At 40.4% G+C, this 25,964-nt stretch overlaps 1 protein-coding gene across 1 annotated transcript; it reads right to left on the reverse strand.

Moving 5' to 3' along the window:
* Positions 1-1,608: 1,608 nt before the first annotated feature.
* PSMD5 (proteasome 26S subunit, non-ATPase 5) lies at positions 1,609-25,962 on the reverse strand. Its single transcript, XM_082695000.1, has 10 exons — positions 25,666-25,962; positions 18,703-18,847; positions 17,415-17,528; positions 16,856-16,984; positions 13,603-13,712; positions 12,530-12,672; positions 11,240-11,431; positions 4,705-4,814; positions 3,975-4,115; positions 1,609-2,427 (listed from the first exon to the last, which is right to left on the reverse strand). Exons 1-10 carry the CDS (start codon positions 25,836-25,838, stop codon positions 2,170-2,172), a joined length of 1,515 nt encoding a protein of 504 aa, XP_082551126.1. The 5' UTR covers positions 25,839-25,962; the 3' UTR covers positions 1,609-2,169.
* Positions 25,963-25,964: the final 2 nt, after the last annotated feature.

The following is a 25,964-nucleotide window of genomic DNA, read 5'->3' on the forward strand; positions in this document are numbered from 1 at the left end:
GTGGGAGAGAAGCAGAGGGAGAAGGACAAGCAGACTCTTCGCTGAACCAAGAGCCTGACGTGGGGCTCAGTTTTACTGAGATCACGACCTGAGCTGAAATCAAGAGTTGGATGCTTAACCGACTGAGCCACCTAGATGCCCCTGAAAAGCTTTTAGAACAATGCTTCACAAACATTTGTTTGCTGATATCTTCAAAATATAATCAAGTAACACATCTGAGTAGCCACCAGGAAGCCAGGTTAACATTCTAGCTCTGGAGTGTGCAATCTGTCAGAAATAGTAGTCACTGTTAGTAATAATGGTAAAGAATTTTGTAATTTTTCCCTTTTAAATTCCAGGTTTTGGTCATATTGCCTTGCAGTTCCTCCAAATGTTTCTTGTTTTCATATCTGGACCTCTGTTTTCCCTGCTGCTCTCTGTTGTTTTCCACGACTCTATCCTACTGGTTCTTCAAGATTCAGGTGTTTCCTTCTCTGGAAATCCTTCCTTCAAGTCTAGGGTAGATGTTTCCTGTTTTTCTCTCTTATTGTACTTACTATACACTAATGTTCTATATCTATTTCTAACAGAATTTGTTTCTTTTTTCTTCCACTATTCGTGGCTTGCTACCTGTGTGATTTTGAGATAACCTACTTAATTTTTCTGAGCCTGGGTTTCTTCGTCAGTGAAATAACAGATGTAAAAATGTCAACACGATGAATTTAGCACTTAGGACAATGTCTAACGCTTTTCCCAATGCCAAGCACACAATGAGCAGTCAATAGTGTTTATTGATTAAATGCAAAATAAAATAATTTGCAAATTTTATTTAATCGTTAAAAAAAAGTCACAGGTGCAAAATCAGAATGAGTTTATAGGTCACACATAGGAGAGAGGGCAACTCTCTGAACTTGGACATTAAATGACTAAAATCAACATCATGAATGAGATTAAACAAAAGTCAACTTAGAGATAGAATGTTTCTCAGGCTAGGAAAGACTTGGCTATAGCCTAGCTAGTGGTATTAGCCGTAGAGAAACAATGAGCATGGAAACAAACAAATCACCCACAGAGGGATATCAGAGATGATAGAAATGAGATGATTAATCTGGGACAAGGGAATTCCAGGCACCTGTGAACCACTTTGTTACAGAGTTGGAATGGTTTATCAACATCACTATGGCTTAAAAGAGATCTACCTGATTCTGAATCACACTCTTGATAAAACACTCATGCCAAAACCTCTGACTGGTGATTGGTGTGCAGAGTACTTTTCCAGTTAGAAAGCAGCGCAATGGAAATAGGTGGGAACATTTTTTTTCTCTTTGTCAATGGAAAGTGCATCCTTTGTTAATCAGTGAGATGGCATCCTGGTTTTTGTATAGTGCCCTGCTATCAGACTCTGGTAATTAAGGAGTCAGCATCTCTCTCTCTCTGGTCAATTCAATTCTGACTTGATGGCTCTGAAAGATTAAAAGCGAAACCCTCAACGATGCTGACCCACCAATAAGTAAAACAAGAGTTTGGGGAATCTTCTTGCTTTAGCATGTTAGCAATCCTTCCAAACCACAAACCACAACAGAATAAAAGTCAATGACAAACAACAAAAAAAGCAAAGAACACTAGAAACATTTTTTAAAGATTTATTTATTGTCCATTTTCTAAAGGGATATAATGGTAACAAAAAACCCAAAGACATCATATTAAAAGTTTTTATTCTTAGTATGGAGAACATAATTTCAAGATTCTATATTGTTTTTCAAAGAATATTTATACTCAACACTTTGACAGTGGAATCAGAAAGGTGAAAGGACCAAAAAAGAAAAAAAAAAAGTGGTAAAGTGAATTCAGAAACAATTTGGTTCCATTCCATCTGAAGCAGAACTTTAAATAAGACATTGAGTAAGTCCATGAAAATTTTCTGGGAGAACAAAAACACCATCTTCTTGGAAAGATTAAGGCAGTCAAAGGAATCTGAAAAATACCCGGTGCCATGAAGACCAAGTTTGCCTGCTTTCCTGGTTCCACACTATGCTTCCATGTAGAAACACCACAGACATAGTGATACAATAACATTAGACACTCCATGATAATTCTGGGGGAAGGGAAGCCTCTCTTTTGTAAAATACAGGTGAAATCAAATGCCTTAGGAGAAGTTTTGGTCAAAAATGGTCTGTACTCTAGAAGAAATCATTCAGCTCCTTCCACGGCTGTAGTGGAAATAGGTTTCACGTAGTATGGACCTTCGCTCAGGTAAGTTCTGAGCCTCAAATAATTTGGGTTCCCAAAGATTTCTGCAATAGTCTTGGAATTGGCAAGTGCTTTCACCAGTTCATATTTGGCATCCTTTGAAGCTTTATCATGCTCCACAGACCGGTCCATCACATATTCCACAAACCCTGGACTATTAAACATAAGTTTCTGAGCCCAGGGTTGGTTTGCGATGGCCTGAAATGGAAAGCAGAAAGATTACAACTCCTCTGAGCCTTAAGAAGTTACATGTGTTACTTGGATAGCACATTAACCTTAAAAATGTTACTTTTTGGGCCACGTGGGTGGCTTGCTTAGTTAAGCGTTTGACTCTTGATTTCAGCACAGGTCATGATCTCAGGGTCCTAGGATTGAGCCCACGTCAGGCTGCATGCTCAGCAGGGAGTCTGCTTGAGATTCTCTCTCTCCCTCTGTCCCTCCCCCAACTCACACTCTCTCTAAAATAAATAAAAATAAATCTTTAAAAAATGATACTTTTGCCTAAATTCCCCTCCAAAAATCTAACTTAAGAAAATAATCTAGGGGTGCCTGGATGGCTGAGTCAGTTAAGCATCTGACTCTTGCTTTTGGCTCAGGTCATAACCTCAGGATCATGAGATCGAGCTCAGTGTTGGTCTCTGTCCTTAGCGTGGACTCTACCTGTCTCTCTCCCTCTACTACTCCCCCGACTTGCACTCTTTTCCCCTCTCTCTCTTGCAAATAAATAAAATCTTAAAACAAAAAAAAAATCTAAATATTAAAAAGCTTTGTTTACAAAGATGTTTATCATAGGGTGAAAGTTATAATATAAATGTCTAATAGTGAGAGGGACAGGTAAGTAAACTATGATATAGAGTAAGAAAAAATTAAATAAACTTTAAGCATGTTTATAAAGGAGGTGCCTGCGTGGCTCATGGGGTTAAGTATCTGCCTTCGGCTCAGGTCATGATCTCAGGGTCCTGGGATTGAGCCCTGCATCAGGCTCCCTGCCCAGCGGGGAGTCTGCTTCTCCCTTTTCCTCTGCCCCTCCCCCTGCTTGTGCACTCTCTTGCTCTTGCTCTCTAAGAAATAAATATAATCTTAAAATAAAACAAAACTTCACCAAAAAAAAAGTAAATAAATACTAACACTAAAAGGAAATACACAAAACAGGTCTGACTTTAAGTGATTTCAAAAATTTCTACTTAATGTTTACCAAATTTTAAAATAATGAATAAACAGCTTTTATGAGAGCTGACACGGCTTAACTCAACCTTGTGGGTTTGGGCAAAGCTTGCTGAAGACATACCTGAGCTAGTCCTTTAAGAATAGAGGTTACCAAGCAAAGTTGGGGAACACTGTTGAATGTAGAGGGCACAAAAAGGTCCAGAGACGGGAAGCAAGCAGTCTGGTGTCACTAGAGCATTAAGTGCCAGAAGGGGAAATGGCAGGAAATAAGGCTCAGGAAGAGAACCAGGGCTGGGTCAGTAGAGGGCTCGCTTGATGGCACATAAGGAATCTGGAATTAATTCTGTGATCCCATAGAATCCTGCCTAAATCTCTGCCATAATACCTAATACCTTTAACTGAAACAATCATTTACACACCTGTCTCCCTCATTAGTCCACACTAAGCATATAGGGCAGAACGTGCACTATGCACTGATATATCCCAGGGCATGGCAGAGGTACTGGCGCATTCTAAGTACTCATGTGCTGAGCTAGCTTTGTACCAGAAGGACCTGTGAAAAAGAAGAGGATGCGTACCGTGAACACTTTCAAGGCAGCGCAGTGCAGTTCGGGGAAGGGCTGATTACTGATGCCACGGAAGAGCTCCAGCGGATCCCGAGATAAAGAAGAAAACCAGGATTCTGTCATCCGCAGGAGGTCATCAGTCTGCTGCTCTGGCTACAGGACCGAAAAGAAAAATCTCAAGCTTTTGGAAGTCAGGAAGCCTGGGTCTGACGGCACATGTCCTGAGTTTGCTCTCTGATCTCTAAGTCTGAAGCACACTTTCCCAAACCCCGCTCACACTTCCCCAGTCGTTTCTTGTTTTCCTGATGGGGTTGATTAGGCAAGCTCTAGGGTCCTCTCTCTCCAGTTCTGACCTGGCTGACTCCACTTTAACTTAAAAATTGTCACTAGGGGTGCCTGGGTGGCTCAGTGGGTTAAAGCCTCTGCCTTCAGCTCAGGTCATGATCCCAGGGTGCTGGGATCAAGTCCCAAATCAGGCTCTCTGCTCAGCAGGGAGCCTGCTTCCTTTCCTCTCTCTCTGCCTGCCTCTCTGCCTACTTGTGATATCTGTCTGTCAAATAAATAAATAAAATCTTTAAAAAACCAAAACAAAACTGTCACTAGTCATATACTGAGGGCTATCTTCTTTTACTAAAAGTTGAGTAACATTTATATTAAGTTAACCAGTATTTTGTTGATTTATACAGATTTATTCTCCCAAATGTATCCTACTGCCCTTCATTAACTTCCTGATTTTACTTACCGGTATATAAAAAATCGACGAAATTGCATCCAAACACCTAATTTTGAGCTCTGTCGAGGCATTCTTTGCTTGATATCCTATTTTCATGAGCAAGCGTTCAAAGCGAGTTCCTTTGAAGGATAACAAAATGTTTTTTATTGTGATAAAATTAATATTAACCAATTTTAAGTATACAGCTGAGAGTGGCATTAAGTACATTTATATTGCTGTGCAATCATCGTCATTATCCATCTCCAGAACTCCATCATCTCAAACCAAAACTCTGTATTCAGTAAACAGTGACTTCCCATTTCCCCCACCTCCATCCCCTGATAACCAGGATTTTACTTCCTGTCTCTGCATATTCAATGACTCTAAGTATCTCTTTTAAGTGGAATCATGTAATACTCCTCTTTTTGAGTCTGGCTTATTGTACTTAGCATAATGTCTTCAAGGCCCCTACATGTTATATACCATGTATGAGAATTTCATTCCCTCTTTTGGTTCACACTGGTCCATGCCCAAGGTGAAGCCCAGTGTAGGGCTTTAACTCATGACCTGGAGATCAAGACCTGAGCTGAGATCAAGAGTTGGACACCTAACCAAATGAGCCACCCGGGTGCCCGTCATTCCTTTTTAAGATTGGATGTTTCATTGTATTGTATGCACCACATTTTGTTTAAGCACTCGTCCATCAATGAATAGGATTGTTTCTATCTTCTTGGCTATTATGAATAATGCTGTTATGAAGACAAGTGTACAAATAAATTTTGAGTCCCTTCTTTCAATTTCCTTGGGAGTATATCTAGAAGTGTATTTGCTGGATCAGATGGTAATTTTAAGTAAATTTGTTAAAAAGATTTTATTTATTTATTTTAGAGAGAAAGAGAGAGTGAGAGCACACTCAAGCTGGGGAGAGGAGCAGAAGAGGAGGGCAAGAGCGGGCAAAAGAATCTCCAGCAGACTCCACACCGAGTGTGGAGCCTGATGTGGGGCCCAATCTCAGGATCCTGAGATCATGATCTGAGTTGAAACCAAGAGTTAGTCTCTCAACAAATTGAGCCACCCAGGTGCACCTCTATGTATAATTTTTTGAGGAACCAACCACCATACTGTTTTCCACAGCAGCTGTACCATTTTACATTCCCGCCAAATATGTACCAGGCTCCCAATTTACGTTCTTGTCAACACTTTTTATTTTCTGTTTTTGTTGTCTTTTTTTTTTTTTTTGTCATTAATAGCATCCAAATGGGTATGAAGTAAACAATGGGATTTTTTTTAAAGTATGCTTTCAGGGGCGCCTGGGTGGCTCAGTGGGTTAAAGCCTCTGCCTTCAGCTCAGGTCATGATCCCGGGTCCTGATTGAGCCCCGCATCGGGCTCTCTGTGAAGCAGGGAGCCTGCTTCCCTTCCTCTCTCTCTGCTTGCCTCTCTGCCTACTTGTGATCTCTGTCTGTCAAATAAATAAATAAAATCTTTAAAAAAAAAAATCTTAAAAAAAAAAGTATGCTTTCATATATAATGAAATCAACCTAAATTGACACAAAAATTAAACATGCAGTCAGAGACTAAATGACAAACCTAAAACACACATTCGTATGTAATACCATATATATATATGACAAATTACAGAGGATTTGGAATCAAAGGACCTGGATTTGAGTATGAGTTGCCCCACCCCATCTGTGTGATCTTAAAAGTTTTCTTAACTTCTCTGAATTTCAGCTACCTTATCTATAAAATAAGAATGCCAGAGTATGCTCTTTGCAGGACCGTAAAAGGATTAAATGTTATAGGTAAAAGCACTTAGAAAAGTATGTATCACAAGGATACTGTTTGTGATACATAATAGCATTTTCAATTTTCAATTCAAGATATATGTCATAAAGGTTTTACAGTGCCCATATTATTTTTTTGTCCATATTATTTTTTGTATAGAATTCAGAGTGCTTTAATATACTAATGGATGTACGTTGCCTACAAGAGACCCATCTGGAACCCAAGGATACATCCACACTGAAAGTGAAGGGATGGAGAAGCATCTTTCATGGCAATGGGCCTCAAAAGAAAGATAGGGTAGAGATTCTCATATCAGAAAATTAGATTTTAAACTAAAGACTGTAGTCAGAATACAGAAGGACACTACATCACTCTTAAAGGGTCTATCCACCAAGAAGATCTAATAATTGTAAATATTTGTGCCCCCAATACAGGAGCAGCCAACTAAATAAGACAACTGTTAATCAACATAAAGAGTCATATTGATATAAATACATTAATAGTAGGGGATCTTAACATGCCACTGTCAGTAACAGACAGATCATCCAAGCAGAAAATCAATAAAGAAATAAGAGACTGAATGACACATTGGACCAGATGGACCTCATAGATATATACAGAACATTCCATCCTAAAACAACAGAAAACTCATTCTTCTCGAGTGCACATAAAACTTTCTCTAGAATAGACCACAGACTACACACTGGGTCACAAATCAGGGCTCAACCGATACCAAAAGATTGAGATTATTCCCTGCATATTCTCAGACCACATTGCTTTGAAACTGGAACTCAATCACAAGAAAAAGTTTGGAAGGAATTCAAACACTTGGAAGCTGAAGAACACCCTGCTTAAGAATGTTTGGATTAACTAGGAAATCAAGAAAGAACTTAAACAATTCATGGAAACCAATGAGAATAAAGATACTTTGGTCCAAAACCTATGGTATATGGCAAAAGCAGTCCTAAGGGGGAGATACATAGCTATCCAAGTCTCCCTCAAAAAGAAAATGAAAAATCTAGAATACAAAGAACTGAAGAATCAACAACAAATTAAGCGAACCTCCCACACACGAAGAGAAATAATCAAGATTAGAGCAGAGATCAATGAGATAGAAACTAGGGATACAGTAGAACACATCAATGAAACTAGAAGCTGGTTTTTTGAAAGAATCAATAAGACCGATAAACCACTGGCCAAATTAATCCAAAAGAAAAGAGAGAGGACCCAAACTAATAAAACTATGAATGAAAAGGGAGATCATGACTAACACCAAGGAAATAGAAACAATCATCAGAATTTATTATCAACAATTATATGCCAATAAGTTAAGCAACCTATGGATGCATTCCTGGAAACCTATAAAATTCCAAAACTGAATCAGGAAGAAACTGACAGCCTGAATAGACCAATATCTAGTAACAAGATTGAAGCAGTGATCAAAAACCTCCCAAAAGGAGCACCTGGGTGGCTCAATGGGTTAAAACCTCTGCGTTCGGCTCAGGTCGTGATCCCAGCATCCTGGGATCGAGCCCCATATTGGACTCTCTGCTTGGTGGGGAGCCTGTTTCCCTTCCTCTCTCTCTGTCAAATAAATAAATAAAATCTTTAAAAAACAAGCAAACAAACAACCTCCCAAAAAACAAGAGCCCAGGACCCGACAGATTCCCTGGTAGAATTCTACCACACATTCAAAGAAGAAATATCTATTCTCCTGAAGCTGTTTCAAAAGATAGGAACAGAAGGAAAACTTCCAGACTCTTTTTATGAAGTCAGCATTACCCTGATCCCCAAACCAGGCAAAGACCCCACCAAAGAAGAGAATTTCAGACCAATATTCCTGATGAATAACGGATGCCAAGATTCTCAACAAGACCCTAGCTAACTGGATCCAACACTACATTAAAAAGGTTATCCACCATGACCAGATGTGATTTATCAATGGGATGCAAGGGTGGTTCAACATTCGCAAATCAATCAATGTGACAGAACAAATCAATAAAGAAGAGAGAAGAACCACATGGTCCTCTCAATTGATGCAGAAAAGGCATTTGACAAGATACACCACCTGTTCCTGATTAAAACAATTCAAAGTATAGGGATAGAGGGAACATCCTCAACCTCATAAAATCTATCTATGAAAAACCCACAGCAAATATCATCCTCAATGGGGAAAAGCTGACAGCCCTCCCTTTGAGATCAGGAACATGACAAGGATGTCCACTCTTGCCCCTATTGTTCAACATAGTACTAGAAGTCCTAGCAACAGCCATCAGACAACAAAAAGAAATAAAAGATATACAAATTGGCAAAGAAGAACTCAAACTCTCTGTCTTCACAGATGACATGATACTTTATATGGAAAACCAAGACTCCACCCCCAAACTACTAGAACTCATATAGCAATTCAGTAATGTGGCAGGATACAAAATCAATGTACAGAAATCAGTTGCTTTCTTATATACTAACAATGAAAATACAGGAAGGGAAATTAGAGAATCGATTCCATTTACTATAGCACCAAGAACCATAAGATACCTAACCAAAGAGGTAAAGGATCTGTACTCGAAGAACTACAAAACACTGATGAAAGAAACTGAAGAAGAAACAAAAAGATGGAAGAGCATTCTATGCTCATGAATCAGAAGAATAAACATTGTTAAAATGTCTATACTGCCTAAAGCCATCTATACTTTCAATGCCATCCCAATCAAAATTCCACGGGCACTTTTCACAGAGGTGGAACAAACAATCCTAAAATTTGTATGGAACCAGAAGACACACTGAATTGCTAAGGAAATGTTGAAAAATAAAAACAAGACTAGGGGCATCACATTGCCTGATTTCAAGCTTTACTATGAAGCCGTGATCACCAAGACAGCATGGTACGGGCACAAAAACAGACACACAGACCAGTGGAACAGAGTAGAGAGCCCAGATATGTACCCGCAACTCTATGGTCAACTAATCTTCAACAAAGCAGAAAAAAATATCCAGTGGAAAAAAGACATTCTCTTCAATAAATGCTGCTGGGAAAACTGGACAGCTATATGTAGAAGAATGAAACTCGACCATTCTCTTACACCATACACAAAGATAAATTCGAAATGGATAAAAGACCTCAACCTGAGGCAGAAATCTATCAAACTCCTACAGAATAACATAGGCAGCAACCTCTTGGGCATCGGTCACAGCAACTTCTTTCAAGACACATCTCCAAAGGCAAAGGAAACAAAAGCGAAAATGATATCTTGGGGACTTTGTCAAGATCAAAAGCTTCTGCACAGCAAAGGAAACAGTCAACAAAACGAAGAGGCAACCCATGGAATGGGAGAAGATATTCACAAATGACAGTACAGACAAAGAGCTGATATCCAAGATCTATAAAGAACTCCTCAAACTCAACACACACAAAACAGATAATCACGTCAAAAAATGGGCAAAAGACATGAACAGACACTTCTCCAAAGAAGACACACAAATGGCTAACAGACACATGAAAAAATGTTCATCATCACTAGCCATCAGGGAGATTCATATCAAGATCACACTGAGATACCACCTTACACCAGTTGGAATGGCAAAGTCAACAAAACAGTAAACAAGTGTTGGAGAGGATGTAGAGAAAGGGGAACCCTCTTACACTGTTGGTGGGAATGCAAGCTGGTGTAGCCACTTTGGAAAACAGTGTGGAGATTCCTTAAGAAATTAAAAATAGAGCTTCCCTATGACCCTGTAATTGCACTACTGGGTATTTACCCCAAAGACACAGATGCAGTGAAAAGGAGGGCCACCAGTACCCCAATGTTCATAGCAGCAATGGCCATAGTTGCCAAACTGTGGAAAGAACCAAGATGTCCTTCAATGGACAAATGGGTAAAGAAGATATGGTCCATATACACAATGGAGTATTATGCCTCCCTCAGAAAGGATGAATACCCAACTTTTGTAGCAACATGGATGGGACTGGAGGAGATTATGCTGAGTGAAGTAACTCAAGCAGAGAGAGTCAATTATCATTTGGTCTCACTTACTTGTGGAGCATAAGGAATAACATGGAGGACACTGGGAGATGGAGAAGAGAAGTGAGTTGGGGAAAATGAGAGGGGGACACAAACCATGAGAGATTATGGACACCGAGAGACAAACTAAGGGTTTTGGGCGGGTGGAGGATGGGGTGAGCCTGGTGGTGGGTATTGTGGAGGGCACATATTGCATGGAGCACTGGGTTTGGTGCATAAACAATGAATTTTAAACACTGAAAAAAAATAAAATTTAAAAAAAATGATACTCATGGATATGCCATAAAGTATCACTCTGAACAAAAAAATTCTAACAAATTTTTGTTTCTTTTTCTTCCCGGATATTACAAACATAAAACAAATATGTGTTTTCATTAAGTAGTCACAATCCCAAGAAGCAGTTGTTTACTCTTTTTATGAATGAATGAGGAAAACAGGGCCTACAGTAATGAAGTCAGTGTTAGAACTGGGACATGAATTCAGGTCTGACTCCAGTCCACGGTCTCTGAACCATGAATACTATCAAGGAAGGTATAGAGGGGACACAGTGCTTGGTCTAGCCAAATAAAAAAATAAACAAAAATTCATTAGTAATTGAGACTTTCTAGGGATGAATCCAAAGTCACAGTAAAAAGGCTGTCCTCTGTAAGAGTAGTTTCTACAATGTAGCTAATGCACCAGCAAGTGAGCTTATATATTTAATCCTTGTCAAAAGTGAAGATATCTCTAAAGAAAGCCAAAATAAGTCATACCAACCTGTTTTTTGTAAAACTTGTTTTCCTTCAACATTGGATCCCAGGATTCCAATTGTGTCCACTGCTACACCAATCATGGTGGGGTCCTGACTTTCTGTCATTTCAAAGACTTTCTCCACAAAGATAGGATAACGCTCACAGATCTGTTGAGGACTATCCATGATAGCCAGATTTCCAAAAAACTTCACAAATCCTAAAGATATTTACAAAAATATACATTAATAGAGGAGGAAGACCATACAAATTGTGGGCCCAGTGCTTTCCCAGGGAGGGTAATAAACTACTGGCCAGGAAGGGGAAAATGGTTATAGTACTCTACTCGGTTGCCTGGCAATCAGATCGCCCATAAAAAGATACCAAAAGACCTATGATGTGTGCTCCTGAGAACAGAAACCCCAGGCTGTCAGTGGAGCTGAAGTCAAGCACTGAAGCACTGTCATATGCAGGGGGAAGAGCAAAGAGCAAAGAGCAAAGACCACTGGATATAAACTCCAGGAAAGCAAGTTCGGAATGCTCGTTAGGAAGAAAAAAAATTTTTTTTTTTTTTAAAGATTTTATTTATTTATTTGACAGAGAGAGATCACAGTAGGTAGAGAGGCAGGCAGAGAGAGGGGAAGGGAAGGAAGCAGGCCCCTGCTGAGCAGAGAGCCCGATGCGGGACTCGATCCCAGGACCCTGAGATCATGACCTGAGCCGAAGGCAGCGGCTTAACCCACTGAGCCACCCAGGCGCCCCCAGGAAGAAAAATTTTTTTAAAGTAAGCTCTATGCCTAAATGTGGGGCTGGAACTCATGACCCTGAGATCAAGAGTCGCATGTTCTACTGACTAAGCCAGCCAGGCGCCCCAAGAAATCCTTAAACAGAGATGTTCACTGGTGAAGTAAGCAGGCTACCTAAGGAAGGAATACAGTTCCAATTTCTGCAACTGCTCGAGAAAAGCTAATTGGCCATATCCTAGAACAGCATGGCTGGACTAGATCCTGTATTAGATAAAGATTCTAAGAGAGAGTTGCTGAATCTGTGAAATATACAGTAGTAGTATTTTTATTTATGTTGCTTTTGACTGAGGTTTGAAGGAAACCACCCTAATGCTCTAAAAAGCAATGGTATTTCCAGAAAATCAGAATTAAAAAGGCATGGCTCCCATGGCAATAGATTCCACCTCATTAAGGGCCTGCAGGTATCATCTAAAGGGAATCTGCTCTAAAGAAAATAATCCCTGGCCTCTCCTGTCAGAGATAACTCAGAAAAAACATATACTGTCATCTTTACAGAAACCAGTATTTCTTACCTGGCAAATAGAAACTAGAGAAAGGGTCTGAATCTGCCCCAACAATTATATTAGAAATCTGATCAATTACTCCTTCTTGAGCAAGGTACTGTCGTCCATGATGAGTATATGCCAGTGATGTCACCATTTCTATACAGGTGGCTCTGAAATGCCAAGATTTTGCATATGGTTAACATAGTTTATAAACTGTTTTCATAGGCTATGTTACTTAACTCTTTTAATCGGAACGTCAGTAACCTGGCTCTACTTTTCAGATGAGGACACAAGGATGAGATAATTGCAGGGATTTGTTCAGAATCACATTGTTATTACAAGATAGAGTTTAGACTTAAATTTTGATCTGACTTGAGGCCCATTACTATTTCCACTATAACAGACCTGCTTTAAAGAATTTTTCTTAATTTTTATTTTGAAATGTCATGCATATACAAAAGTAAAGAGATCAGTGCAGTATGCCCCCATGTACCCATAATCCTGACTATGGGCATAGCCATCAAGATCTTGCCTTACACAAGGCTTTTTTTTTTTTTTTTTTTTTTAAAGATTTTATTTATTATTTGACGGAGAGAGACACAGAGAGAGAGGGAACACAAGCCCGGGGAGTGAGAGAGAGAGAAGCAGGCTTCCCGCTGAGCAGAGAGCCTGACGCGGGGCTTGATTCCAGGATTCTGGGATCATGACCTGAACCAAAGGCAGATGCTTAACGACTGAGACACCCAGGCGCCCCCTTACATAAGATTTCTAATAACGTTTTGCTTTTCATCTTTTTCCCTCCATTTTTGCCGAATTATTTTAAAACAAATTCTAGTCATCTAGCCATTTATCTCTGCATATTTCGGTATGCATCTCTAAAAAACACGAAAACTTCCTCAAACAATTATGTCATTTCCACATATTTTAAAAATTGATAAAAGTGCTTGGTATCAGGACAACTGGGTGGCTCACTAAGTTACGCAGCTGACTTGATTTCAGCTCAGGCCATGATCTTAGTGTTCTGGTTACTAAGTCCCAAGCTGTTTCCTGGACCTCCAAAAAAAGACGTTTTGCTTTAAGAGCTCTCTCAACCAACATACCTGACCAGCACATCCTCCCCAGTCAGCTCTCTGAGGAGCTGAGTTACCAGTCCACTGGTGGTACAGTAGGTTAAAGATTCTGTTGACACGGAAGAAATCTCCACAATTAACTGGATGAAAAAGAAACAGAAAAAGCAAAAAGGTCAGAACAGCCCCAAATCTGTTAGATCTCATTTTTTTAAACAGTTAATTGGATTTTTATAACCAAACAGGTTTTCTTGTCCTTTCTCAGATTCTTCTGATGACAAGATGAAATGAAGCGTCTTCTAACATAAGGAAGACTCTACACTTTTCAAAATTCCCTGGCCCAAGGCCTTTAATATTACTTCTTCTTCTTCTTTTTTTTTTTTAATGTTCAGTTAGCCACTGTGTAGTACATCATTAGTTTTTGATGTAGTGTTCAATGATTCATTAGATGCGTATAACACCCCATGCTCATCACAACACGTGTCCTCCTTAGTACCCATCACCTTGTTACCCCGTCACCCCATTCCTCTCCCCTCTGAAACCCTCAGTTTGTTTCTCGAGGTCCATAGTCTCTCACAGTTTGTCTCTCCCTCTGATTCCCCCCTTCATTTTTCCCTTCCTTCTCTTAATGTCCTTATGCTACTCCTTATGTTCCACAAATAAGTGAAACCATATAACTGTCTTTCTCTGCTTGACTTACTTCACTTAGCATAATCCCCTCCAGTTCCACCCATGTCAGTGCAAATGGTGGGTATTCATCCTTTCTGATGGCTGAGGAATATTCTATTTGATATATATATATAAAACATCTTCTTTATGTATTCTTCTGTTGAAGGGCATCATGGCTCCTTCCACAATTCAGCTATTGTGGACATTGCTGCTATGAACACTGGGGTGCATGTGCCCCTTCTTTTCACTACATCTGTATCTCTGGGATAAATATCTTGCAGTGCAATTGCTGGGTTGTAGGGTAGCTCTATTTTTAACATCTTGAGGAATCTCCATACTGTTTTCCAGAGTGGTTGTACCAGCGTGCATTCCCACCAACAGTGTAAAAGTGTTCCCCTTTCTCTGCATCCTTGCCAACATTTGTTTTTTCCTGTCTTGTTAATTTCTGCCATTCTAACTGGTGTAAGGTGGTATTTCATATGGTTTTGATTTGTATTTTCCTGATGGCTAGTGGTGTTGAACATTTTTTCATGTGTTAGATATCATTTTAAATTAAACACAGGACTAGGTACTTTATATAACTGAATTTTTTTAAAAAGTCCATTACTTGTCTCCATAAGTAGAGAAACTTCATAAAACATGTAAGAATTACTCTGGCACATAAATACTCTACTATATCTGATTGTATCTGTACCTTTTTTTTTTCCTTAAGAAATCATCAATTCATCAATCAGGGTACAAAAGCCTAAATCAGCAAAAAGACAGTTATAAATCATTCATTCATTCATACATTCTATCAGTCAGTCATTCACTTACTCATTCCACAAGGTTGTCCTGAGGGCTTATAGAGAGATATAGGACAATGAAGGATTTTAAGTAGAGGAATGACAACCAGATTTGAATTTTTAAAAGATCATCTTGACAGCATGTGAAAATAGACTAGTGGTGAGAGCTCCTGGTAGTTTAGACTAGGGTGGTGGTGGCTGTATGGAGGAAGAGAAGTGCATGCTTTAAGTAAAACTGACCCCGTGTGATGACCTAATGGTTATGTAGCAGGGAAAACAAGGACTCACAGAGAATGAGCTCAAGGTTTAATACCCAACTATGTTGACTATGATACAGGGCCAGGGTGTTGTGGCTAGTTTTGATGGGAGCATGGGCTGGGTAAGGAAACACAGGAGTTTGGTTTGAGCATGAGTGTGAGGGGCCTAGGATACATAGGTCTAAAGAGAAAACAGTGAGTAAGCTGTTGGGACATGGGGGTCTGAGCTCAGAAGAGAAGTTTGTGTTGGAGGTTTATGGAGTCATCCCATATAGATGGGAACTGAAATCATAAGATGAATAAAAATGCCTAGAAATGAATATACAGTGGAAATAAGGTTCAGGAAATCACCTTCATGAACTCCACCCATTAAAAGTTCAATAGAGGATAAGAGCCAGGAGAGTGAGAAGAAATAACCAGAGAGGCAGAAGGGAAACCAGGATAGCATGGTATTAAGACATGCAAAGTAAGAAAGTGTTTTGAACAGGGAATTAGACTGTCAGCAGTTCCATTTTGAATATGCAGTCTATTAACTGTATGGCCTCAGTTAGCTCCTCCATCAATAGTGAGGTTAAACTGGGAGAAGGAGAGGAGAAGGGTGTTGGGGGAAAGTGGGAGGGGGAGACGAACCATAAGAGACTGTGGACTCTGAGAAACAAACAAACAAACTTTTGGAGAGAAGAGGGGTGGGGGATTGGGTGAGTCTTGTGGTGGGTATTAAGAGGGGTACGTATTGCATGGAGCACTGGGTATGATGCATAAACAATGACTCTTGGAATACTGAAAAAAGAAAGATAAAAAAAATAGTGAGATTAGGGGCGCCTGGGTGGCTCAGTTGGTTAAAGCTTCTGCCTCCAGCTCGGGTCACGATTCCAGGGTCCTGGGATCAAGCCCCATATCGGGCTCTTTGCTCCGTGGGGAGCCTGCTTCCTCCTCTCTCTCTGCCTGCCTCTCTGCCTACTTGTGATCTCTGTCAAATGGGTAAATAAAATCTTTTTAAAAAAATAGTGAGGTTAATGATGATCATGTATAGTGTTTACTATAAAAATTGAAGACAATATATCTGGAGATTTATCACAATGTTAAGTACACAGTGGGTGCAAATCAGAGTCATTTCTTCATCTTACTACTATAATCATTTCAAAGTTTAGTTTTAACATTATCTCCTTTATTATAGTACTTTATGTAGTGCACTGTAAATAGTTTTTATATGACTGTCCCACATACTAGGGTGGTTGTTCAGCCCCACATCCCCAGCATCTAATATAGGGCCTAACACACCCAGTAAATGCATGGCAAACAAGCCATCTTGTCTTCCAGCGTGAGCACTACTGCATTCTGAATTGTAGGCATCAAAAAGTGTGCTTTTAGGGATGCCTGGGTGGCTAGGTTGGTTGAGCGTCCGACTCTTGATTTCAGTTCAAGTCATGATCTCAGAGTCATGAGACCGAGCCCTGTGTTGGGCTCCATGCTGAGCTAGGAGACCGCTTAAGATTTTCTCTTCCTCTCCCTTTGCCCCTTCCCCTGCACTCCTGTACTCACTCTTGAGAAAAAAAAGCATGCTTTCAGTCTTACCTCATACACTCTGTATCGAACAACGTCGTTTGTTTTCATTACCCTTTTCACATCATCCAGCAGATTGCTTTCAAATAAAGCCTCCAGTCCAGCTTGGGTTAGTGATATTCTTGATAAGGACTTAATGGCCTTATAAGGAAAGAAAATACCTCTTAAATCATAAATGCAGACTATTAATATCTACTTCATGAGATTGATGTGAAATTAGTGTGTGGAATGCATCTTGCACAATGAGCATTCACTATGTTTTAGCTATCATTATTTAAAACTGAAAAAGATACATAGTATTCCCTCTAGAAAACAATGATGTAATTTTGTTGTCTTCTCAAGCAACCTAATATAAGCTCCATGATGGGTACTTTGGATATGTGTATTCCAGAAAACAGAAGGGGTTTACTGGTATTTATCTGACACCATTTATTTATCTGATACCATCTATATGAGTTTGGGAATTCAACTATACAACTCATTCATCCTAAACTTTCACCTCTCCATCCAGAAGGTCTTCTTTGTTTTTTAGGATACTCTTTGTTTAAGTTGATGGTTCTAGGTGACTTACCGCTTTAGCTACAGACAGATTGTCTCCACCAATACAATAAACGATCTGTTTTAGTAATTCAGCATTATTTAGAATCTCAGTAACAGCTTCAGAATTTTCAACAATTCTTCCAACCTAAAATAAAAAAGCAATCAGAAACTTCCTTAGTGTTCATTTATCTTAGAAGTTACTGATTACAGCTATAAGACAAGCCATTAAAAATTCCAAATGACTCAAATTCATTAAAGCTGAACAGGGCGCCTGGGTGGCTCAGTGGGTTAAGCCGCTGCCTTCGGCTCAGGTCATGATCTCAGGGTCCTGGGATCGAGTCCTGCATCGGGCTCTCTGCTCGGCAGGGAGCCTGCTTCCCCCTCTCTCTCTCTGCCTGCTTCTCTATCTACTTGTGATTTCTCTCTGTCAAATAAATAAATAAAATATTTAAAGCTGAACACACTCATGTATAGTCACATTACTGAAAAGAAAGAAAAAAAATTAATGGCAAAAAGTTGACACTTCAGTGACAGAAGACAATACAAATTCTAGTTCTATCCATTTTTAGCTGTACTGACCTCAGGCAAATTAACTAACTTCTTTGAACCTAATTTCTTATCTGTGAGGATACAATACTTAATTGAAGGATAATTATGATGATTGAAAAAGACTAAAGAGGAAAGTACCTACTATGGTGTCTAGCACATAAATGGTTAGAGAATCAATCAATACTTTCTCCTTTTTTGTTAACTCATACTTCCAGAGGAGAAAAGGATAAATAGCACTTGAATGTCTACTGAATAACTAACTGCTTGGTCGCTAACAACTTAACAAGATAAACCTCAGCAGCAGCTCTTCACCTGAATAGTAGAGTAGTTTGGTTACCAGGATTCTAAGAGTCACTGTCTTAATTCTTGGTTTAGTGACCTTTACAAGACTACTTTTTCCATGCCACTATAATAAGACCTACTATGGCAATGACTTTCTCTAAGACTAGGAGCTCCCTGAAGGAAGAAACAGGCTTTATTTGTCTTGGTAATTCTAACAGTATATTGTACAATGCCTGCCATGTAAAAGGAATTCAGTCAGTATTTGATGAGTGAGTATTTCGGACAATACTTACTAGAACTCCTTCCTCTAGCTTGGATCCTCCTGGTTGTAGTTAGCTATGCACACTGGAATAGACTAGATACTTGCTAGGCACAGACAGATTCCGTTTTCTTCATCCCTCTGTCTTTGGCACCCAACACAGAGCTAGTCCAGAGCAGGTGGTCATTAAATGTCAGTTCCCTTATTATGTGCTAGTAAAACTTCATACCTGGGATAGAGTGAGAATTTTTACGGAATCATTGGGGTGAGTCAGTCCCCTCTGAAGGTCAGCCCCGAGGTTCCGGGCCACGTGAACTGGCTCCACAGCTTGGAGCAATCTCTCCAGAATGGATACACACAAAGTGGTCTGTTCCCTAAAGAAAACATCACAGATCTCATTAGTTTGTGTCGTGCCAGGTATGAAGTAACAACCTATTAATATCTGAAGCCTGGCTTAATGAGGATCTTCCCCACACAGACTTTCCTTTAAAATACTAACTTCAGGGGCACCTGAGTGGCTCAGTCAGTTAAGTAACTGTCTTCTTCGGCTCAGATCATGAACCCTGGGTGCTGGGGTCAAGTCTCACCCCCTGTCAGGCTCTCTGCTGGATGGGGAGCCTCCCTTTCCCTCCTGCTCACGCTCTCTCTCGTTATCTCTCCCTCTCTCTCAAATAAATAAATAAAATCTTTTAAAAAAATACTAACTTCTATGGGGCGCCTGGGTGGCTCAGTGGGTTAAACCGCTGCCTTCGGCTCGGGTCATGATCTCAGGGTCCTGGGATCGAGTTCCGCATCAGGCTCTCTGCTCAGCAGGGAGCCTGCTTCCCTCTCTCTCTCTCTGCCTGCCTCTCCGTCTACTTGTGATTTCTCTCTGTCAAATAAATAAATAAATAAATAATCTTAAAAAAAAAAAACTTCTATTAATTTATTAAACATTTACTAAGTACCTATTATGTGCCATGCCTGTGCTAGGGCTACAAAGAAGGATAATATATATTCTCTAGCCTCAATGAACTCAGTCTAATGGAAAATACAGGAGAACAGAAAGGCAACTATAATTAGGTGGATAAATGTTAGAAGTTGGGGTGGGAAGCTACGGGAGCTCAAAAAAGAACACAGGGATTAGGAAGCCCACCCAGAGGGGCAACAGCTGAGCTAAATTTCAAGAAAAAAGTGGAGATTACCTAGGACAGAAGTATTCCAGGTAGGACACATGAAGAGGAACAGAGGAATGAGGCAGTGTTATACATTCAAGGAAGTACAAGGGGGAAGAATGGGAGAGAAGTGGGGAGAAAGAAAAAGAAAGTGTATGAATGGGGAGCAATAAAACAGGAAAGATGCACAGAAGCCAGATTCTGATGGGTCTTTTTTGCCATGCTACAGAACTCAGACTTTTTCCAGAAAGCAATGGCAAGCCAAGTAGTGGTTTGTTTTTGTTTTGTTTTTTTTAAGATTTTAATTATTTATTGACAGACAGAGATCACAAGCAGGCAGAGAGGCAGACAGAGGGGCGGGGGAAGCAGGCTCCCCACTGAGCAGACAGCCCGATGCAGGGCTCGATCCTAGGACCCTGAGACCATGACCTGAGCCAAAGGCAGAGGCCCAACCCACTGAGCCACCCAGGCTCCCCGCCAAGAAGTGGTTTTAAGCAGAAAGTAACATGATGAGATCTGACTTGAGGAAGTCACTCTGCATCAGTTAGAATTTTTCAGTTAGAAGGCAGGTGATAAGGGAATGAAACGAGGGAATACTAAGGAGGGATAGAGAAGAGGGAAAAGATTCAGGAGCAATTAAAGAGGTAAATTAATCAGAACTTGATGATTACCAGCTGTGGATAAAGAAGATGTTTCAAGAATAACTTTCTTTTCTATTAATGGGCAGTACAAGTAAAAAGCCCGGGCACTCATATACTGTTAATAGGAGCATACAATTAAACTGATACAGTTTTTCTTTTCTTTTCTCTTTTTAAAAATCTTATTTATTTATTTATTTCACAGAGAGAGACACAGAGAGAGAGGGAACACAAGCAGGGGGAGTGGGAGAAGGAAAAGCAGGCTTCCCACCCTTGAGCAGGGAGCCTGATGCAGGGGTCAATCCCAGGATCCTGGGATCATGACCTGAGCCTAAGGCAGACGCTTAATAACTGAGCCACCCAGGTGCCCCTGACACAACTTTTCTAAAAGTTGATTAAGCAATACATAGCAAAAGCCTTACAAATGAACATAACCTTTTTAACTTAGGGATTCCACTTTGTATAACTACACCTATGGGAATAATTAAGAATCTTTATTATGCCCAAGATAACTGAAACTGTATGTCTATGCAAGAATTTGTACATGGGGGGCGCCTGGGTGGCTCAGTTGGTTAAGCCGCTGCCTTCGGCTCAGGTCATGATCTCAGGGTCCTGGGATTGAGTCCCACATCGGGCTCTCTGCTCAGCAGGGAGCCTGCTTCCCTTCCTCTCTCTGCCTGCTTCTCTGCCTACTTGTGATCTCTGTCTGTCAAATAAATAAATAAAATCTTAAAAAAAAAAAAGAATTTGTACATGGATGTTCACAGCAAGAGAAACAACCCAAATGTCCATCAATTAATGAATGGATAAACACAAACCAGTTTTATCCATCCCATGGAATATTATACAACATGGATGAAGAATGGAAATACTATGCTTAGTGAAAGAAGCCAAATATAAAAAAAAACTTCCTTTTGATGATGATTCCATTTAAATGAATGTCCAGAACAGACAAACCTATAGATTCCTGGTTGTCAAGGACTGGGGGAGGGATAGAGAGGAGAAAGGGGGAGGAAGGACTGTTAATGCATATGGGTTTCTTTTCCTTTCTAAAAAACTGTGACTGGATATACCACAGAATTTACCATTTTAACCATTTCTTTAATGTACAGTTCTGTGCATTAAAGTTCATTCATGTTGTGCAACCATCACCATCAACCACCTCTAGAACCTTTTCATCTTTCCAAATGGAAAACTCTGTATCTATTTTTTTTTAAAGATTCATTTATTTATTTGGTAGAGAGAGCGTGAGAGAGCATGAGCAGGGGATGGGGACAGAAGGCAAAGGAGAGGGAGAAGCAAACTCCCTGCTAAGCAGGAAACCTAACACGGGAGTCGATCTTAGGACCCCAGGATCATGACCTGAGCCAAAGGTAGACAGTTACCCAACTGAGCCACCCAGGCGCCCCCGAACTCTGCATCTTTTAAACATTAACTTCCCAATCTCCCCTCCCCTGAACCCCTAGCAACCACCACTCTACTTTCTCTCTCTATAAATGTGACTACCCTTGGTGCCTCATCTAATTGGAATCACACAGTATTGTCCTTTTGTGACTGGCATTATTTCACTTAGAATGGTGTCTCCAACTTTCCTCCAAGTTATAACATGTATCAGAAGTTCCTTCCCTTTTAAGGCTGACTAATACTCCCTTGCCTGTATATACCACACTTTGTCTATCTATTCTTCTGCTGGTAGACACTTGAATTGCTTTGTTATTGTAATTCCAATTTGCATTTCCCTAATGACTAATGATATTGAGTATCTTTTCATGTTCTTATTTGCCATCCATATATCTTCTTGTTCAAATATTTTGCCCATTTTTAAACTGGATACTTTTCTTATTACTGTATTTTGAGAGTTCTTTGTATATTCTGAATACAAGTCCTTTATCAGACATATTCTTTGCAAAGATTTTTCTCCGTTTTTGACTTGCCTTTTTATTCTCTTAACTGTGACCTTTGAAGAGCAGAGTACTTAATTTTGACGAAGTCCAATTTATCAATTTTTTCTTCTATGGATCTTGCTTTTGGTGTCAAACCAAAGAAATCCTTGTTCAATCCAAGATTAAACAAACAAACAAAAAAAACCTCTCCCGGGTTTTTTTTTTTTTCTAGAAGTTTTATAGTTTCAAGTTTTATATTTAGGTTTATAATCTCTCATACACTGTTGGTGGGAATGTAAAATGGTACAATGACTTTAGAAAACAGGCAGTTTTGTAAAAAGTTAAATATACACCTACCATACGATCTAGCCATTTCACTCCTAGGTATTAATTCAAAGAGAAAAAAATATGTCTATGTACACAAATATTCATAACAGTATTATTTGTAATAGAATCAAACTGAAGATAGCTCAAATGTACACCAGCAGGTAGAGAAAACAATGTGGTAGTACATCTAGACAAGGGACTACTACTTAGCAATAAAAAGGAATGAAGTATTCATCCACACCACACATGAAAAAATTTTAAATAATTATGATGAATAAAAGAAACCACAGTACATACTGTGGGATTTCATTTATGTAAAACTCTTTTTTAAAATTTTTATTTATTTATTTGAGAGAAAGAGAGAGCAGAGCAAGAGAGAGAGCAAAAGCTGGGGGCAGGAGCAGAGGGAGAGGAGGAAGAAGCAGACTTCCTGCTGAGCAGGGAGCCCGACATGAGGCTTGATCCCAGGACCCTGGGACCATAACTTGAGTTGAAGGCAGATACTTAACCAACTGAGCCACCCAGGTAATCCCTCAAATTGTTTATTTTATTATGTGCAGTTTATTTTATTCAAGCTGCATTTCAATAAAGTTATTTATTTTTAAAAGCAGCCATAGATTGAACAGTGTAGTGCATAAATTTCAGATCACATGTGGCCCTTTTTACTAAAGAGCCAAAGAGTTAATCACATACAATCAATCTCCATGCTGTAAAGCAATAATCTTAGGACTTACTTTATTTCACAAAAACTCCTGTCAAGTTTCTAGATATACATCTATTAGGTCAGATTCTGAACCAATATATAGCAACCTGGGTGGTTTTGCCAGGATAACAGAATTAGATCTAGAGACTGCCAATCTACTAGCTGCATAAGAATTATTCCCACAAGCTACAATTGGTACCTACTACATACCCAGTTCTGAATCACCCTGTTTTAAAATTACCATTAAAATTGTTTCCTTGGGCACTGCTCCTTCATTAGGCAAAACACATCCCCCATGGACTTTATTCTTCAAACTCCCATTCACTTCACTTCCTACTCTATCTCTGGTAACTTACGGTATGACTTTTGAAATTTTATTCATCCATGATATAAACTGGTTGGATTAGGTGGCCTCTTTAAAATTTATGAGAATAATCTTCTATTTGGCTTATATTGTACTGTGTGCTACACCCTAAGAGAGATGCAGAGATGAACAAAATATGTCCCTTGCATTCAAAGAATTTTCAAACTAGAAGTAAACACATAAAGAACTATAATATAATGCAACAGTGTCAAGCATCATTAACAGAAATAATGATAATGTCTCTCAGGAGGTCTGAGGACAGGTCACTTGAAACTGGAGTGGCCAAATGAGACTTTTTGGAGGTGACAGCACTTTACCTGGGCTTTCAAAAATGGAAAATATTGGGCGCCTGAGTGGCTCAATTGGTTGAATGACTGCCTTTGGCTCAGGTCATGATCCTGGAGTCCCTGGATCAAGTCCCACAGTGGGCTCCCTGCTCAGCAAGGAGTCTGCTTCTGCTGCTGACCTCTCTCTCTCTTTCTCTCTGTCAGATAAATAAATAAATAAAATCTTAAAAAAAAAATAATAGAAGGACCGGCATAAACGAAGTTAGGAAAATGCCAAGTCATGCTCAAGGGAAAGTAAAGGGTGCCACATGGGAGCTGAAGCAGATGAAATATTTGTACAGGAGTGGAGGGAAACGATGAGGCTGGAAAAGTACATGGAAATATACTGGAAGGGCCCAAATGCCAGAAAAAGAAGTCATGATTTCACCCTGTGGACAATGGGAAACCATGGATAAGACTTGGGAGAAATGACCTAAGAAGTTAACTGTGGTTGCTGTGTGGGAAGAATGTGCTGGACAAGGAAGCTTAAAGGCAGCGAGTCAGACTAATGCAAGAGACCTAGCAAGAGGGAGAAAATGAGGGCCTGAATTAAAGAGGAGAGAAAAGAGATATTTCATAGGCAAAACCAGATAATGTTAACTAACAGACTTAATGAAGCGTAACATGTATAAAAAAGGGAGGAATCTCAGCAGGATATAGCCAAGAAAGCCCCTGAAATTAGCCAGTGTTAATCCAGTGATTTTTTTTTCACCTTTTCAAGGAGACAGATCACTTTTACATTTCTGGATCACAAACATTTGTAAACTGTTTTAAATGATCAAACGCTCAAATGCAAAGTGCTTTAAAAAAAAAAAGATTTTGTTTATTTATTTGACAGACGGAGATCACAAGTAGGCAGAGAAGCAGGCAGAGAGAGGAGGAAGCAGGCTCCCTGCTGAGCAGAAAGCCTGATGCCGGTTAGATCCCAGAACCCTGGGATCACGACCTGAGCCGAAGGCATAGGCTTTAACCCACTGAGCCACCCAGGCGCCCCTGCAAAGTGCTTTTTAATCGAACCGTACAGATGGGCATAAAATGAAAAAAGTTGCCATCCTAGGTCCCACTTCTGTATTAATAGATTCTGCTGTACCTTTCAGATATTTTCAATGTTACAATAGTCTGTGTAGTGCGGGGGAGGGGCAGCGATTGAAATCCTTAAAAACGTTACACATAATGAGACCATAAACTCCTATAATATTCCTTTTTCATTCAACAACTTGTATTAGAGATTTTTCCACGTCCACATATATAGATCTACCTCAATTTTTCTACTAGCTGCAAAGGCTTACACAGTAATGTATCCTAATTTATTTCCAACCCCTTTTAATGGATATTTAGGCTGTTTCTAGTTTTTTGCTGTCACCTTCTGTCATGCATCTCTCTCTCTCTCTCTATATATATAGGACATTTCGAGTGCGAGCATACCTGCCTGTTCCATGCCTACGGATCAAAAGATACGTGAATTTAAAATGTGGGTGGGCCTTGCCAAATTGTCAGGACAGGACCCCTTCCTACGACGACAAGAGTCACGAACCCGTACACTCGATTGCGGAGCCTCCTCCCGGGTGGGCAACCTCGCTTTCCCTCTCCAATTCCTGTTTCAAGGATGAAGGCAGCGAGGCCGGGCGGCGGCCAGGGGCACACAACTCAGAGGCTGGACCTGCACGCCGGGTCTGACCTCCCGACCCGGGGTCCCTTCCGTTGAAGTGTCACCGATTTCCTTACGCTCCCTGCGACCGGGGAGAGCCTCTCCCCTGGTCTCAGCTACCCCCGTCTCTATGCTTGGGGTCGTCTCACCGATGGTTCTCGTTGAGCAGGGAGAAAAGCGGGCCGAGGCGCAGTTCCGCCGCCTGCTCGCGGAGCTCGCTGAGCGGCACGGTCTGCAGCACCGAGTGGAGCGCGCGCAGCTCCTCCAGCGGCGCTTCCAGCCGGGACACCTCCCTCAGCAGCGCCAGCGCCTGAGCAGCCATCGCGCCCCTGCCGCCGGGGCTCGCGGGTCCGCGGGCTTCCGCCTCGCGGCTCGCGGCTCGCGGCTCCCACGTCCCGGCGCGCCGCTCCTAGCCTCGCGAGATCTGCGGGGCGCAGCCTCCCTTCCC

The sequence above is a fragment of the Mustela nivalis genome (genome assembly GCF_964662115.1).
Source record: "Mustela nivalis genome assembly, chromosome: 13".
In the NCBI taxonomy this organism is placed as follows: domain Eukaryota; kingdom Metazoa; phylum Chordata; class Mammalia; order Carnivora; family Mustelidae; genus Mustela; species Mustela nivalis.